The sequence below is a fragment of the Budorcas taxicolor genome, chromosome 9 (genome assembly GCF_023091745.1).
Source record: "Budorcas taxicolor isolate Tak-1 chromosome 9, Takin1.1, whole genome shotgun sequence".
NCBI classification, from domain to species: Eukaryota; Metazoa; Chordata; class Mammalia; order Artiodactyla; family Bovidae; genus Budorcas; species Budorcas taxicolor.
Window position 1 is genome coordinate 15,241,252 of NC_068918.1, and position 19,134 is coordinate 15,260,385.

Here is a 19,134-nt window from a genome sequence, read left to right on the forward strand (position 1 = left end):
TTACAACTATGGCAATTTCTGCTTTTCCATCTCATTCCCTAATACCCTTCAATTTTATCTCTTCTGCTATGCACTATAAGAAATGAGGTGGGCAGGATTAGTTTGGCTCCTACATTAACTAACAGTCCAAAAATAATTATTAAATTAGAATGTGAAAGGTATTAATTTTTCTAAGAACCATCATATAATATAAATAAAATTATATAAACTGCCATATAACACAATTTTATATAAAATATCCAAGATCTGATATACATGGTGAGTCGTACTATGGTGCAGACACTGCTAATATACCACTTCTTACGCATTTGAACTCCAATGCTCTACTACCAATAATTCCTGGGTTTTTAATTAAAATTTTAACTCAAAAAATGGTACTCCCACATCAAGACAAATGATTCCCCTTTTCACACTGTTAACAGAGGTCAGCCAAGTTTATACATTTTCAGAAATATGTAGCAAAAAACACACAATGTTTGAAAATGAAATAGTTCATAATTATGAGCTAATTATGATTTTGACAAGCTCTACATACTAAAACCTTCCTAATGTTATAGGGGCTTTCCAGGTGGCACTAGTGGTAAAGAACCCATCCCCCAATGCAGGAGATGTTAAGAGACTCAGGTTTGATCCCTGGGTCGGGAAGATTTTTTGGAGCAGGGCATGGCAACCCACTCCAGTATTCTTGCCTGGGAAATCCCATGGACAGAGGAGCCTGGCAGGCTACACTCCATAGGGTCACAAAGAGTCAGACAAGACTGAAGCAACTTAGCATGCTCACAAAGTTATATTGCATCTGGCCAACTAGTTTATTAAGTGTTATGAACTCTTAATCACAACTACAAAACTTACTGCTTGCTCTAAGGACTAAATTTTCACATGTAAAATTTTTAAGGATTCAATTATTCTGTTAATAGTTTAAAATATTTTCAACACAAACAATGAACATCAGTATCCTTAACATTACTTATCAACTGCATTTTGTTATGTGGTTCTACAAAGCCTTGTTTACCTTTCTATTGGCCCTAAAAATTATTAAATCCTTCAAATATATTTCACTATTAGTATATAAAATATAAATTGAGAGTCATCATGAAACTGACCTGACTTTAAAATCAATTTTACTCTCAAAAATTTTTTGTAAATATTTTAAGAATCTTTCAATTCAATAATGCTTAATGCAAATCAGTATATTTAGTGTCTCTCCATTTCTATTCATGTGTTCAAATATAAACCGACAATAGTACAAAATGCTAACCATGAAGAATCTAGATCCAACAATAAAGTCCCTCCATATGTTTCAGTTTTATCACTGCCTACGTGTCTTGTCAAACATTTCAGTGAACAACTACCATTATTTTTCTTAAAGAAGCAACCTTCTTTTACTAAGGCTCTTCGTTTGAAAAGCTTAATGCTTAAAATGCAAAGCTTAAGCCTATACCATCAAGTCTCAACAATCTATTTTAGTAGCTGATTTTAATCTAACACAAGTTACACTTGTATTTTGATAATTAGTACTAACATCTGTCAACAGAATAAAAACAAGATCATGAAAACCATACAGTGAGGGTTTAATTGCCCAATTCTCTTATCTTCTAGGAATAAACTATCATCTCTCCAGCAGACGCCAAAGATGCGTGGAGAGCAGCTGAGGCTGGGCTTTTTATGCATATTTAGTGCCACACAGAGCACCTCAAAGATTTCCTAGGATGATAACTGTTGGGGCTTGGAAGGCTTGTTTCTCTAATAACAATAATTTGTAGAGTCATTTAGGGTTGGAGCTTCCCTCATAGCTCTCAGTCGGTAAAGAATCTGCCTGCAATGCCGGAGACCCAGGTTCGATTCCTAGGTCAGGAAGATCCCCTGGAGAAGGAAATGTAACCCACTCCAGTATTCTTGCCTGGAGAATCCCATGGACAGGGGAGCCTGGCAAGCTATAGTCCATGGGGTCGCAACAGTCGGACAAACTTAGGGTTGAAGTTTATTGTTTTTAACAAATCTATTCATTTAAATGTTACATAACCCCGTGATGCCTTGGAAAAAAAAGAGATTGAAGTGCAAAGAAATGAAGTTCACCTGGCCAAGATCACAGCCAGAGAGCAAAAGAGTCTGGAATTACTGTAGGGCCTCTTGTCACAGGGCTTCCCGGGGGCTCAGTAGTAAAGAATCTGCCTGCCAATGCAGGAGATGCCAGAGACACAGGTTCGATCTCTGGGTCAGGGAGAACCCCTGAATAAGGAAATGGCAGCCCATTCCAGTATTCTAACCTGGGAAATCTCTCATGGACAGAGGAGCCTGGGGAGCTATAGTTCATGGGGCCGCAAAGAGTCAGACACAACTAAGCACGCACGCATGCCTCTGACCACTAATCAGTTCTCCTGTTGCACCACCCAGCACCGCCCAAACTCCTCAATTAACAAATATGTTCAAATAAAGGCTTCAGTAGCAAATCATCAAGAGACGTAACTGCTGAGAGGAGTGAGACTGGGTTAAGGATAGTCCTTTGAAACTACCCCCATCCACCTTTTTTCCCCTTAGCCAGGAGAGAATAGTCACAAGGGTTTCGCCCATCAAGCTAACTAGCTAGTGGACTGGCATTAGAGCTCACCCTGACTTTTCCTCCCTACAACAATCACATGGTATTTTAGTTGGCTTTGTTTCCTTTGGATTATTGCTACCTGTGATACTAGAGACTCAGACATGAAGCAAAAACACAATACAAGGGGAAAAAAAAATCCTTTGTCTTGCAGTTAGAACCCCTGGCTCCTTCCTGCAATAGATGTGGGACTTTAGGTGAGTGTCCCCACCTCCCTAGGATAAGAGAATCTACTTCACAGGGGTTTGTGGAGATAACAGCAACTGATCCTATACACACGCCAAGTACAATGCTCACCCCCTTCAGTCCTGGGTCGGGGTGGAGGAGGTTCCTTTCTTTTTCTTCACTTAAATCTTACAGGGAAAAAGAGACTGCTAATATATAAGATATCGAATAAGTAAACCAATCATCATCTCATATTAAAAAAAAAATCATATCCCTGTAGACACTTAAGTAGCAGCTCCAAGAAAATTCCTTGGTATGAAAATTCTATTGTGCTTTGTAAAGGCAATTGATTAATATCAGACTCTATGCCTAGAGAAAGTGTAGATTTTTAAATGTAAAAATTCAAAGCATCCTTTCCCTGTCTCACAATTGCTGTAACTGTCTCTGTTAACACAAAACAAAAAATCAAGAACAGCAGCCTTTTGCTATTAAATGGAGCAAGGAAGAACTTCCCCCCTTCCCCCAAGGCCTAACCATACAAATTACTCTATTACTAGCTTTTAAAGACGGAGAAGGCGAGGACACCCCACTCCAGTACTATTGCCTGAAAAATCCCATGGACAGAGGAGCCTGGTAGGCTGCAGTCCATGGGGTCACAAAGAGTCGGACACGACTGAGTGACTTCACTTATCACTTTCGTGCACTGGAGAAGGAAACGGCAACCCACTCCAGTGTTCTTGCCTGGAGAATCCCAGGGACGGGAGAGCCTGGTGGGCTGCCGTCTATGGGGTCGCACAGAGCTGGACACGACTGAAGCGACTTAGCAGCAGCAGCTTTTAAAGACAAGGCCACTGGCATATGAACCTCAGGCTTGGAACCAACCGAGATGAATGTCAATTCTGGATAAATAAATAAATCCAGATAAATAAATCTAGTGGGCAGTATGCCTCAGTAGCCAGCATAGATAAATTGCCTAGACAAGTGACAGCAAATTTGTTTCCTCTTGGATTCATATCTAGACTTCATTTCCTACTTTCTCTTACACTTTGGTGAGGCCATTGAAATCTTGCCAATGGAAAATAGGTGGAAATGACGCCCAGGCGTCATCACCTCAATCTTTCCTGCAATACTCACTCCCCTTTCTGTCTTCCTTCCTCCATCAGACAGATGCATAGAATCCTGGAGGGCTCTGAAACACCAGGTGATGAATTCGCCAAGACGGGATGAACTATCTGTAGCAAACTGTGATGTGATCAAGAAACAAAACTTGTATCAAGCCACTAGCTTTTAGGGTTCCCCAATAAATAGCTCTGGTTGGACTAGAAACTGTTAGCATCATGCCACATATTCACACAGGTCAACCAGGACCTGGGCAAAGTAAATGAGTGTTTTTCCTTAAGCTTGTCTAAAACTTCAGCTCTAAGAAGACTGTCCCTTTCTTTTGGTGAAGTTGTTTGTCAAAATAGTTTGATCTACATTCTTGCAACTCACATTCAAAACAGTCATGATTAACAAGAGTATGAAGCAGAAAGTAAACACCCTTCCAGCCACAGATAACATTTTTGCATATATTCTACCAAAATAAATACTATGCGCATACACATACGTCCTTTAAAAATGAAAACTGAATTATATCTCATTTGTCTTTCCATGTCAACTATAAGAAACTCATTTTTAAAGGTTGTTCAGTTGCTTATTGGCATACACCATCAAGTACTTAGGTGTATTATCTTGTATTCCTACAGACTGCTGCAACAAATACCCTTAAATCCATACGTTCCCCTATTTTTCCAATTATTTATCTGAGACAAATTTATAACAAATTCCTGAGCCAAAGGATTTTCAAGAGTTTTGACTAGTACTGCCAATCTGTCCTCCCAAAAGTGTGTATCAATTTACACCCCTGCCAATTGAGTGCCCAACTTAAACTCTTTTTTTTCCACCTGGAAAAGTAATATACTGAACTCAATTAAAGAAGCATCTTTTGCTGAATTCACAGTGTAACTGCATGAAATGATTAGTATGATCCACAAGAAAGACCAAAGTCAAATCTTTGTTCTAGCACTCCACATATACACACACATACATACACAGAACCAACTCTTGACATAATAATGTTACTACTGTGCACTGTTCTTCAAAAAAAAAAAAAATGCAAAGTAGAACTAAAAATTAAATGACTCCTTTGGAACCATGATGAGAATTCTTGGCGGAGTTGGGGGGAGAAAGAACAATTAGAGAAACACAAAGCAAAGAGGAGATGCAGGTGTTAAAAACGGTGCAGCCTGTCCATTAGCACAGGCTCAAATCACTCTTCCATGCACCTTAAATGAGTACACTCATGCTCAGTCAAGGGCAGCCAAACCAGAGTGTTAAGTGTTAAAATAATGAAGAAACCAGGAAAACATGAACACACTGCAATTCTATTGGGATAGGAAGACCAAAAAAACCAAAACTTCATTATGCCGTGGTCTAACTGAAGTGTTTAGCTAGATGACAGATCTGTAAGCTGTACAATTTGATGCTAATTAGGTTGATAATGAGATTATATGAAGTTTCAAAAATTTCTATTAGGGAAGAATCAATAGGACATTTTCTGATATCTTTTTAATATTTACCTCAGGAAAAATTACAAAGGACGGTGATATGAAAGCAACTGGCTTTGGAAAGAATAGGAGAAAGGAAATATTCTTCACGTGGTTATTTTCTTAACCTAAATTTTAACAACCTTTGTATTTTTTCTTTGGTGTTAACAGGCTAACAGACCAACCCAATGAAGTATGGAGCAAACATACTGAGACATATTTAATATATATGGTGATTTGGGGAGGCTTGGGGGGTTTTTATTTTGGGGGTTTTGTTTTAGATTTTTGATAGTTGGGAACCTGATTTTACAAAATTCTGTAATTTCAGTCATGATAGTTAAGGAATGTTATAAATGTCACCACAAGAAGAAGATCAAACTAAGAGAACTTAAAGTTTAACACGTCGTTTTTAGAAGACTTTCAACCAAATGACACGTGTTTTGTAATCTTCACAGTCTTCACTGTCACCAATGGCATAGGGAGCATTCTCTGGTGTCAGCACCAGGACCCAAGAACCAAGCAAGAGACAAGGAGAGGCAACAGGTATGTAGGGGTCACACTGGCAGGATAAGGTCTGGAACGGCCACCAGGGGCAGCTGCACGGTAATCCCTGCGTCACAAGTGCCCAGGGTTATGTTTGCATTTATGGTGACTAGAATTTGAATTCACACTCTTAAACACGTGTGCATGTATGTTACATTTCTCACATGACCCCACACAGGGATTATTATCTGGCAAAGGCACAGCAATCAGAATTAGGTGAACAAAGCAATGACCCATCAGGGCAACTGCTCAAGGGAGATAGATAAAGAAGTATTCAGTATTAACACACAAAGAATGTGTGATTTTCTCTTTGGGACTCATCCACAAAAATGAAAAGCTTGGACAACTTCTAGTATTCTCTGGAGCCGAGAAGACCCTCCAGATCTGGCCCTACCCACAGCTCAGGTCTTATCTCATAGCCTTCTCAGTCTTCCTAACCTCAGTCTTTCAGCAGCCCTTATTTAACTTCTTTCAATGCCCAAAATGTGTCTTGCTCACCCCAAGCCTCTTCCAAGATAACAGTCTGTGACAGCCCTGGTCCACCCCTCACCCAGGTCAGCCACGCTTATTCTTTAAAGCTGGACTTAAACATCACCTCTGCTGCAACGCACCTCCATGGAGGACTTCACCTCCCTTGTTAAAACTTCGTTTAGAACAACATGCAATTAGCTTTTTTCATTTTCTGTCTACCCAAGTAACCTGCAAGCTCTCTGATGCCAAGAGTTGTGTATCTTGCTCACTCTAGCATCCCACACCTTCTGGAACAATTATTGGTGGTGCTGTGTGTGTGCTCAGTAATATCCAACTGTTTGCAAGCACATGGACTGTAGCCCACCAGGCTCCTCCGTCCATGGGATTTCCCAAGCTTGAATACTGGAGTGGGTTGCCATTTCCTTCTCCAGGGATCTTCCTGAACCAGGGATTGAACCTGTGTCTCTATCATCGCCTGCACTGGCAGGTGGATTCTTTATACTGTGCCACCTGGGAAGCTCGGAACAATTCCTGGCATTTAGTAAATACTCAAATATTTGTTAAATGAATAAATGAAGAGATTGTGTTTAATAAAGCTACTAAAAGACTCAATACTAAAAGTAACTTCTAGTTTCTCCAAACAGGTCATGAAAAGCCAAATTAAATATGCTGATATTCACTGTTCTCTTTACAAAGCTAGAAGAATCCAAAGCTTTCTGTTAAGCTGTCTCCTTTCCTCACTGTTTCTCTAAAACCCTCAAGCTGTTAATGGTAATATTATATCACTATACATATAGTGAATAATAATCATTTCAGTGAAAATTAACAGCATGTAGCTATTTTTGAAATAACATTTTTCTTCTATAACTATCCTTACCATTAATAATGTAGGTAGTTATAAATTATAAAATGGCTAGTGAAAAACAATGCTACCCAACTGTATCCAACTTAAAACAAACCAAGCAAATGGTACACACATCTACACCCACATGATGCTAGTGAAGAGTTTTCTTGATATTAACATCCAGTCATCCACTACCTCATCAATAATGATATACACCAAGAGAAGCACACATATGCTTTAAATCCGTAACCAAAACACTTTTCCTATCAAGGCTATAATTTTAACCAAATTTAAAATCTCATTTCTGAAACCAAGCTTCACTCATTCCTTTTCAGTAGGTTTCAGAAATGAGATTTTAAAATATATAAAGACACAGAAGCAGCATGTACAAAGGCCCCCAAATAATGCAGAGTATAATGAAGCTGATGAATGTCAGAGTTGCTCTGGAATGAACTATGGAGTTGTGTAAAGAGGATGGGCGGAGAAGGCAATGGCACCCCACTCCAGTACTCTTGCCTGGAAAATCCCATAGACGGAGGAGCCTGGTAGGCTGCAGTCCATGAGGTCGCTAAGAGTCGGACACGACTGAGTGACTTCACTTTGACTTTTCCCTTTCATGCATTGGAGAAGGAAATGGCAACCCACTCCAGCATTCTTGCCTAGAGAATCTCAGGGACAGGGGAGCCTGGTGGGCTGCCGTCTATGGGGTCGCATAGAGTCAGACCCGACTGAAGTGACTTAGCAGCAGCAGCAAAGAGGATGGGGGGGGGGGCGGGGCAGAGGATGGGAAACAGGTGGATTGCATTTCTAGCATACAAGTAAACTAGCAAGGAGGAAAACACCTGATAATTTAGATAAATATTACAGGCACCTTCCACTTATTTGGCTGTATTCATGAAGAGGTAAAAGCAATCCCTAAGGCCAGAAATGAAAGAAGATGCAGAAAACCACTTGGTAGGTAAACTGATACTAGAGAGAAGGCTGACCTGAGGCCGTGTGCTAGTCTGAGTGGCCAGAAGCTTAGATTTTAACAGCCCTTTGAAGAACAAAAGACCAGGTGGTGGGGACTAAGCAAGACGGCTAATTGGAACCAAGACCTCCTCACAGAGCTGGGACCCTCAAGTTACCTCCTTACTAAAATTAGGAGGAAAAAAAAAACAACAACTAAAAACACTTTCAAGCAAAGGAAGATCACAGGAAAACAATTTATTCGACCTAGGTCTTTGGTAGTTGTGGTGGGGGAAAGAATCTCTGGGGCATGTGTAAACATAGCTTGTCACCTTGCTGGAGTTTGTGATTCAAATTTTTGTAACAGATTCACACTCCTCTATCCAAGACCCTTGAACCATATATGTTTCAGAATTTAGGATTTTCCAGATTTTCCAAAAGTAGTATGAGGCACACACCCATAAACTAAGTAACCTAGTATAATCTGGGCAACATACATACAACAGTCTTTCTGTAGCTTAATATATGAACCTTCAAGGTAGGTAAGAAAATGGCTATGACTGATCACGTTTTGTCAACAAATGATTTCCAAAAGAATTTTGCTCTTCTGAGCTTTTTGGATTTTCAAATTATGAATAAGAATTATGGACCTGGACCTGCATTAGATGGGAAGCTCCAAGAACAGAAATTAACTTAAGGTACTCCCAGGATGGTAGTGCACGTGGGACCTTAGAGAAGCAAACACAAATCCTCTCTAAATACAGTTAGGCTTTCTAGGATTCCCACAGATGAAGTCCTAGACAACATGATCTCAGAGTCCAAAATTACAAAACACGTGAGGAAACAAATCATTATTGAAGGTCAGGCAAAAACAATGGCAGAAGCAGAGCTTCATGTAATTGATCTGTGAGAGACAGAATATAAAATGAGTTGTGTTAGAAATGGTAAAGAAATAAAAGAGAAACTCAAAATGTGAGCAAGAAGTGTATATTATCTCAATGCAAGGGAATACTAAAAACTTCAAAAATGAAAAGTATAAATGAGTAAAATTAAAAACTAAATATGAGTAAAAGCAGACAAGATATAGCTAAAGAGGGAATTAATGAACTGGAAGATATCTGAAAAAGCATAGTAAAGAAAGTATTAGAAACTATGAAAGGTATATTTAGAGATGGATATAATGAGAAGGCTCAGCACATACATAATCATGTTTGAAGGAGATAAGAAAGAGAGCAGATGTAGGGAACAATCAGCGATAACAGAAAGGCAGGGAATTTTCCAGAACTGATGAAAGATATAAATTCTCAAATTCAGGAAACCCATCAAGTTCCAAATAGGATAAATAAAAAGAAAACTACATCTAAACAGACATACAGTACAGATGAAAGAGAAAGAGAGGTTACCTGAAGGTAGGCATTGGAGAAGGAAATGGCAACCCACTCCAGCGTTCTTGCCCGGAGAATCCCAGGGATGGGGGAGCCTGGTGGGCTGCCGTCTCTGGGGTCGCACAGAGTCGGACACGACTGAAGCGACTTAGCAGCAGCAGCAGCAGCAGCAGTAATGGTACTAGCAATGCTAACTACAGCAATGGTAATAATAACTGGTGCTCACTGCATGTTTCTGTGTCAAGTTCTGGGCTAGTATCTTAGATGCATTCTCTCTCTTATTTCTCACCAAAATTGAGGTAGATACTAATATTAATCATTTTACAGATTAAGACTAATTACTGATCAAACCAAGTAGAAGACAGCTAAAGAAGGAGAGGTCAGTTTTAAAAGAACTGATCACCCACTGTATCTGAGTGGAAGAGAACCCTTGTGGGAGTGGTCTGGGCAATTTAGTGGACAATGTCTGACACCCTACAAGGATTCTAACATTTCATGTGTGAATTAGGCCAAAGAGACAGAATATAGAAAGGAGGCTTGAGCTGTGTTTTTTGTCTTTAGGATTATGAATGTCTGTTTCAAGAAGCTTGGTTGTGAAAGAAAAGCAAGGGGATGATAGGTTGGTTGCTGGAAAAGGTCACAGAATTCAAGGAGAGTTGTGTGTAGGAGGTTCTGTTTGTTTGTTTTCAAGGGAGATACTTGAAAATTTCATGAGAGAGCTAGAGAGAGAAGTTTAAGATACAGATGACACAAAATAAGTGATGCAGAAAGGAGAGTTATACCTTAAAATAAAAGTGCTAATCCTAGGAGAAGAAACAAATGATCAGGCCCCAGGGCAAAACCACACAAAGCAAAGATCTAGCTTCCAGCTTCTCTCTCCTGGGTAGCCAGGAATGGCACATCACAAGATCTCTTAGAAGACATCAGAGCCTTCTTAAAGATGCATAACAGAGAAATCTTACGGACATATCGGAGAACAGGGGAGGGGGACAGGAGGATCCTCACACACTTGGCACAAACGGAAGAGAAAGCAGGAAAAGGAGCTACAGAAGGGCTGCAGGCTGCAGGTTATAACTCTCTCTGGTTTGTGCTTTCATCCAACTGCTCCAAGGAAGATGCAATCATTTTTTACTTATAGGTACGCCATTCAACTATTCTCCCCTTTACGAAAAGCACAAGATAGAGAAACTTCCACATTACATTAACACCAAAGATAAACAGATAGCCAACATGTCCCTTACAAGCAAGCAAAGTATTCCTCTGTAAAGAGAAATGAATTTACAAAGTGAAACTGGAGAATAAACATCTTATAATGGCAAGAAATGTGGCTTTTCAAATTATTTAACTGCATTAAGATTATATGGAAGGTTCTCTCGGGAGCTGCTGGCTCAGGAGTTGAATCATCTAAAATACAACTCTGTAAGGAAAGCATTCTCTGCCCTCAGGGAACATGGTTATATGTCACATTTGACCTTCTTTACCAAGTTATTAAAACCAAGATAAGCTCCAAAGAATACCCTATCCCAACATCAACCAATTTGAAGAGAGGAGGTAAGATATTAAAAAGGATATTTACTTGTGAAGTGCTTCCCTCATAGCTCAGTTGGTAAAGAATCTGCCTGCAATGCAGGAAATCCTGGTTCAATTCCTGGGCTGGGAAGATCCCCCAGAGAAGGGAAAGGCTACCCACTCCAGTATTCTGGCCTGGAGAATTCCATGGACTGTAGAAGGGAAAGGCTATCCATTCCAGTATTCGTGGGCTTCCCTTGTGGCTCAGCTGGTAAAGAATCTGCCTGCAGTGTGGGAGACCTGGGTTGAATCCCTGTGTTGGGAAGATCCCCTGGAGAAGGGAAAGGGTACCCACTCCAGTATTCTGGCCTGGAAAATTCCATGGACTGTAGTCCATGGGGTCCCAAAGAGTTGGAGATGACTGAGCAACTTTCACTTCATTTCACTTCACTTCACTTACTTGTGAAAAGCTAAGGGAAAGATCCATGGCAACTAAGTGCACAGATTAAATTTCAAATTAAGACTTCAACAACCATTTATTAAACATTAAAACTAATATGGCAATGAACCAAACATCTAGATTTTAATCTAAAATGCAGGAAGCTAATTTTGCAATTACGATATGAATGTACCTACTGCATATATAGTTTTACATATTTTTTCATATACACAATCTCTTAAATCACCAGAGTAACTTCTAAAAAAATGATTTATCAGTTTTATACTGGTACAAAGTATCTGCTAAACACACTGATCTCAAAAGGGAAAGAAAAAACTAAAGTGACCCTAAGATATTTAACATTATATCATAAAAAATATTTCTCCGAAAATGTGGAAGTAAAATGATCCAGGAAAAGATCTTTATTGTTCCAGTAACTGATATAAAGCCTACTTAATTATTGGGTTGGCCAAAAAGTTCATTTGGGTTTTCCCAGACCCCCTTCCTGAGAGGTATGAATGAACTTTTTGGCCAACCCAATATTTTAAATCATTTCTAGGGCAAGCTCCCTGATACGACCTAAGACTCTTTGCCACTCTTCTTCTGCTCCTGCTAACCTCGCCACCTCGCAAGATCTCTTCTCCTCTCCTGGGATGCTGATCATCATCTGAGAATGTCACAGGACCACACAAATTGGACCCTTTCAGATTTAAGGTATGAATAATAGTGTCAAATGTCTTTAGAAGCCTATTTCCCTCATCTCTTTCTGACTGTCTAAAAAATAACACAGACTGTTCTAAACCATTTCCACACGGGCTGGGGCTTCTGTTGAAATCAAGGAGGAGGAACAAAGTATGCTTTGGTCTAAAAAATTAGAGGGTTTATTTGGACAATAACAAATAGTTAAATGAGAACTGAAATCAAAATAAAATACATTTATAGCAAGTTAGCACACTTCTCATATTGCAAGTTACCCTAGTATTCATCAAGCTTTTATACACTGCTGCACATTAATTTTACTCAGTAAGCTTAGCTTACGCTTTTGATATTAGCACTATAGAAATTTCTTAAGTTATCACAAATACAGATATGATGAGCAAATGAAAACTGAACTGATCAACTGAATCAGTATACAAATAGCACTTCTATAAATGAAAATATATTTTATATGCTGTATCCTAAAGAACCCTATGTAAAGCAAATATAATTCTGTTCACTCATAAAATTTCTTACTTACTAGCAAATATTTTATAAATGAAGTTAAAGTGGTAGGACTTCTGTGGTCATTTGCCAATATTTGCATTGAATCAAAATATACTCTATATCTCCTATTACCTCTACCTGATATTCAGGATACAGCATGTTTGGGGCTGGTGCACGGGGATGACCCAGAGAGATGTTATGGGGAGGGAGGTGGGAAGGGGGTTCATGTTTGGGAACTCATGTACACCCGTGGTGGACTCATGTCAATGTATGGCAAAACAAATACAGTATTGTAAAGTAAAATAAAGTAAAAATAAAAATTAAAAAAAGAAAAAAGAAATACAATCTTTTTTTCTTATTTTTTGGAGGGAAAGAATCATTTATGAATGTCAATATCTCTCAAACATAAGCTTTAGAATTTGAATTACTTATTAGTAGAATAAGCTCATTATTAAATACTCTCAAGAGGTTTAAAATGGAAAAAAATAGGATTACTGATAAGCGATTTGGCTTTTTCATAAGGTTTGGTTTGATGTTAATAATTTCTAAGACTGAAATTTTGACAACCTTAAACAGGGTATTTTAACAATATAGTATATACATAGAAATTGTTCATAAGAGCAGTTAACCAAAATTAATCTTATACAAGGGGTGTAAAACTTCCCAAATTCTCCCTGGAGGTGTTACTTTGGGTCATCTCTTATTTTGTTGTTCTTTAACCCTGACATAGCATTTGGGTAAGCAAGCACTGATGTTATACAGGATCCTCTTACTGTATTATTTGACCTGGGTTATCCCTTAGGCCATCAACCACAAAACAGAAATGGAAAAACAATGGAAATGTAAAACAGTTTACATTTTGTAATGCAATGTAACCAAGTAGGTGAATGCTTGCCAAGTCCTGGATATTCTATGTGCTATCAAATAGGTACACAATGTTACAGGGAAAGGATGTACAAAAAAACTAATGTCAAAGTAACACTGATTATAGGTTCAGTCGCTCAGGCTCAGTCCTGTCCAACTCTTTGCGACCCCCTGGATTGTAGCCCACCAGATTCCTCTGTCCATGGGATTCTCCAGGCAAGAATACAGGAGTGGGTTGCCATTTCCTTCTCCAAACGTTGATTAGGTGTTTAATTTTCATGTGCAAAGGGCAACATTATTCTAGTAGAGTGTGGAATAAAAGCTTTACATAATCTAAAAGAACCTGAAAACATAGAATCCGTATTTAGATTATTAAGGATTCTATCCTTAATCATATCCTTTAAATTTCATATATAACTTCTGATTATGAAGAAACTTTTCTGAATATAGTTTGCCTTCCAGAAACATACTATTATTGAAAACACAGAAAAAAAATTGAGAATACATGTCCAGAGTTTCCTTATTTCTCTGCCTTATTATATGAAATTCTGCCTCCAGATGTTAACAAATCATTCCTCCAAAAGCATAAATCATGTATCATTAAGCCTTATTTTATAGACTACCATAGTTAACAATTTTTGAGGCCTATCAACCCAAAGAGAAAAAATTATCTTTTAAATGAGTATTTTAAATAATATTAAGTACACATTTCATAAAGATTCTGAGCCCAATTAACCCAAGGTTGTTTAAAAAAAAAAATTACAGAACCATTACCTCTGTTCTTACAACCTTCTAATCTGAACTCCAAACTGCCAAATTACATACAAATCCAACTAGCAAAAACTTCTTTGGTTTCATTGCCTCAACTCTGCATTTTGTGCTCTTTTCCTCCTAACTAGTATTTAATATTTTCATGACTAAATAATCTTAAGATTATTTCAGTGCCCACAGAGAAACTTAGCTATGTGTTTGCCTGTTTTAATAACTGGCGTGACTCACTTTTAAAACCGCTATGTTACTGGAAACCTGTGAATAAATTACTAAGGTCATCTACTGTTACTGAAAGGAACATTGCAAAGAATTCTGTACAAAGATGCCTTCCTACAATGCATATACATATAACATTATTCATTTATATGTTGAGATTTTCCATATCACGTTTAATTAAAATAGGTCATATCAGTAACTTGATACATATCTTTCCAAATTCCACCCTAAGGTTGACTTTAAATGAAGATAATTTATTTTATGCCTTACTGGAAAAGTAAAATGTCAAAGAAAAAGACCAATACTCCTCAGTCCTTGGCTTTTGCTCATTTTTTAAAATAAAAGAATTTTCATGCCTATCATAAAAATTAAAATAAGTATGTGGAGCTGTGATGCTCAATTTCACACAAAGCCATGCACACAGGATGGGTATTCTGAAGATTAGACCATTCCAGTTCATATGGTTCCTTTCCCCCCTCTCACTAGAAACTATTACTAAAAAAGCCACACATGGTAGTTAAGTACAGTGGTTAAAAGCTATGAATATTAGTTACCTTCTCTGAACCTATTGAGCAAAGATAAATTAGAAATGTAAAGCTCAGTGCCTGGCACACAGTAACTGCTCAATAAATGTTTAGCTCTTATGATTATTCATCTTAATAATCTGATACAAGTTCCTCCTTCAGCTGATTTCTTTAAATATGGAACATTCCCCCTATATTCCACATCTTCAGAATCACCTCACTCACTAACATATGAGAGCAATACTGAAAAACCAGCCACCTGGAAAATTTATAAAAGATTTTCCAAGATCAAAAGATTAAGGTGACTATGGAAGAGTCAGTCTTTCTCTGAAACATGTTTAAGGAAAGTCTCTAACCTTTGACTGTTCTCTGAAAGGTATCAATATATGGATCTATCCTTTTCAAACCATTTAGCAAATCCACAACCTATAGCTTTTTCTATTATGAGGATTGGCTACACTGACACCTACCTTTCAGACATGAGTCATCCTTTCAGAGTTGGGGAAACTGATGGAAACATGGCTAAATGATTCAGCACACTGCAGCAAAACGAGCTGGTCATGAATTTATAATTTCCTCTTGTGTTAGGGATCTTGGCCCAGCTGACCTCTCTTACCCCACCACTGCATGAATAACATACAATACCATAATCACGTTTTGTTAAAGATTCTCTCAGGAAGAGAGTAATGGTGTATCCCCCTCAGACAAGCTTCTAGAAGCAAAATTATTCATTTTTATGAGACAACAGGTTTGCAAGCCTGGAGAATCCTTACATCATCCAGCTATAAGCTTCATCAAGCTTTGCTTGTACCAGGACCAGAGTCAATTCTTACAGTGCTTTCATTTTCTCAGCTGCACCAGGCACACACTGGGGAAGGCCTAAAGCATAAGAAAATCTGAAAATGGGCAAAGGAAGCCAGATGGAAAGTGGGTACAGCTACACCATGTCTCTCATGCCAACACTGACCTTTACCAACAAACAACACAGGAGGATAGATTCTAAGCAGGTCCAAAAGACCGAACAGTAACTACAGAATATATTATTACTTGTGAGGAGCCTCACTACTCAAAGCAGGTGAAAGCCTTTTTCTAAGGGTCCCTATTAGCCCTTCAATAACAAAACATTTACTACGCTAATCCAATGAAATCTTTACTTTAGAAACAGATTCCAAACTATTAGGTAAAAGCCTTTCCCATCAAATAATCAAGTTTTTTTAAAACAAAATATGAACTGAATGTTTTCATCTAAAATTGCACCATCTCAAATGCTGGCAAAGCACAACCATTTTGTGCTACAGCATGGCCATTCCACCTAGCAGTTCCTGAGAATGGGACAAAGAAGTGTGCCAGGATGTGGAAAACGAAATCTCCATTATCTGTGAAGTGCAATTTCCTCATTCAGGAGCTTGACTTTATTTCAGTTTGCTGTGGTGACACACAACACACACGCAGTGAACCTCAGCAGCAGCACTGAAAGAGATGACACTATTTTAAAAACTACCCCAAATGTATTGTAGGAAACAACTAGGGTGATACATTTGACCTCGCACGAATCCATTTTCGTGGTTATTTCGGTTACGAGTGTGCAACCCCTGGTTTCTTCTAATGTGGACTGGAGAGGGGGGGCGGGGTGAAAAGGGGCTTAGAAAAAAAAAAGGTGAAAAACGCTTAAACCAGAATATGCAATTTCTTGGTACCTTAAAGTGTGTTTGTTAATATATACATATGTATATATACATACATATTTATTTATTTTCTCCACTAAAACCTTGGAGGTCAGCAGGAGAAAAAAAAATGGCTCAAAGACAAGGTTTCAGGGCTGACCCACGGCGACACCTCGACAGTGGGAGATTCTGAGCTCAGTGAGGGACAGCCCGGCTCCGAGGTCGCATGGCTGCAGCATAAACCGCCAGCGAGCCCAGGCCGCGCCGCACGCGTCCAGAGCGCCTCGGCCGTGCGCATATCCCACTTATATAAAGAGACGCTTACAGTCCAGGTGCTTTTTCTTGGGGCCCATCACTTCATGAGTAGTGGCTTTGCAGACCGCTCTGGCTACAGCGGAGCCTGTCACGCTGTACTGAGCCGCGGCGATCCGATCCGTGAGCGTTTGGCCCGACATCTTCTCCGGCCGCGTCTACCGCCTCCTCTTCTGCGGGGAAAGAGGGGGGAGCGGGGGTGGGGGGTGGGGGAAGATGGTCCTGCTTTAAGCCGCAGACTTGACCCTTCGAGCACCCAGGCCTTGCCTCCTCCAGCCGCACGGAGGCTCTCTTCTCCGTCCCCGCCCTGGCACCACCTTGCCGGAGCCAGTAGCGCGCTAAGCCCCGCGCCGGCGAAGCGGTCTGGCGGGGGCTGGGGAAGGGGGGAGGGGGGAGGCCTTGAGCGAGACAAGGTCCCCTCCAGGAACCTCAGCGCGGATCCGGCGCCAGCATCGTGACAATGTCCCCGAACGACCCTCCACTTCCCTCCCCTACCCCACCCCCATGCTGCCCGCCTCACCCCTCCGCGCCCCTCTGTCCAACAGCACTTTCGCGGCAACCTGATCTCCGGTGCCAGACCAGCCACGGTGTGCGTGCGGGTTATTCCCTGGGCGCCGCGCCCGCCCTGCGCCCACCTCTCGCCTCCCCGCAGCAGCGTCTCCTCCGAGCAGCCCGCAGGCTTCGGAGAATGGACCGGATACCCAAGCCGTGGCCGCCTCCCTCCTCCTCCCCGCGCCGCTGCAGCAACCGGCTCGGCCCCGCTCGGTCGCAGCGGAGATTATCCTAGCGTTGCGCCATGTTACGCGTCCGCCTCCCCTTCCCTCCTCGCCGCCGTCTCCGGGGCCCCGCCGAGGCCCTCCGCCCGGAGCCCCCTCCCCTCGTTCCCAAAGCCCCACCGCAAGGGCCGCCCCGGGGCTCTGCGGAGGCGCCCGAGTCTCGGAGCGCCTCGCCCCTCCTGACAGCGGAGTACAGAAGGGCTGACAGCCCCGGCCCAGCCCCCCGGCCGCCCTCGAGCACGCCGCGGAGCTGTCACCCGGCCGCTGCCCTTCCTCGCGCCCTAGGATTCTCCCCTCTCGCTCCCCGCGCGGCCCGAGCGCGCAGAGAGGCCGGAGCCGGCGCCCCGGTACTCACCCCGCCCCAGGAGCGGCGCTGCCCGCCGCAGGATGAGCGGAGCCCGGGTCGCCGAAGGAAGTCGCGCCGGGTGGGTGTGTGCGGCCGCGCGCGGACCCGGTGCCCCGGGGCGCGATGCCTCCAGCCCCGGCCCAGCCCCCGCCCTCGGCTCCGCGGCCCCTCCACCCGCCGCCCGTGGCCCCAGGAGCCAGCCGCACCCGCCCGCTGCCGCGTCTCCCCAGCCCTCCGCGCTGCGGCCCCATCCCCGCCCCCACCTCAGCTGTGGTTGCTCCGACGAGTCAGGTGACGGCGGCGGACAAACCCGGGCGAGCTCTCCACGCAGCGCCTCGCGGCCCCCTCCCAGCTACTCACACACGCCGCCGCCCCGGGGCCGCGAGCTTCCAGGCAAGGGGGCCGCGCGCGAGCATCCCCGGCAGGCGCGAGCAGAGAGGAGGGAGGCGGGGAGGCCGACACCCGCCCAGCCAACCACCCTCCGCGAGGCGCCCGGCAGCACGTCTGCTCCCTGGACCCGCACCCGGCACGCACTGCGCGCGCGCGCGCGCACCGCGCACACCTGCCGGCCGTCTGCAGGATGCGCCCGGGCGGCGGGGGCGTTGGCGCAGCCCGCCTAGTGAGGTCGCGAGTTCTGCTCCGTGGACGCCGGGGCTGGGGCGTCGTGGCGCGCTGCCTGGAAGAACCCAGCCCTTCCTCCCTTACATCTGACTCGCCCGCCGGCCAAAGGCAGCAGAGGCCTCGATGGGCAGGACGATTTAAAAATGTCAAATTCTGTTGGCCGACAGGGCCGTTACCTGTGCGTCCTCGACTCCTTGGAGCGCCTCCACTTGTCTGTGTTTTAGTTGGGAGCTCGCGTGGGCAGTTAATTCTCTCGCCACTTTGGTCTTAAACGCATACTGAAGTCTACTACAAGGACGCATAATTAACAAGACTATCGATCCCGTTCCAGATCATATGCAGAGTAGTTTTT

At 42.2% G+C, this 19,134-nt stretch overlaps 1 protein-coding gene across 1 annotated transcript in view; it reads right to left on the reverse strand.

Annotated features, from left to right (window-relative positions):
- The window catches only part of SNAP91 (synaptosome associated protein 91), a 166,466-nt gene extending 147,930 nt beyond the window's left edge, over positions 1–18,536 (reverse strand). Inside the window, exons 1-2 of the mRNA XM_052645916.1 lie at positions 18,425–18,536; positions 17,053–17,212 (exon numbers count right to left, since the gene is read on the reverse strand). Of these exons, the coding sequence (XP_052501876.1) occupies positions 17,053–17,182 (130 nt within the window). The 5' untranslated portion in view covers positions 17,183–17,212; positions 18,425–18,536. The remainder of the gene's footprint in view (positions 1–17,052; positions 17,213–18,424) is intronic.
- Positions 18,537–19,134: the final 598 nt, after the last annotated feature.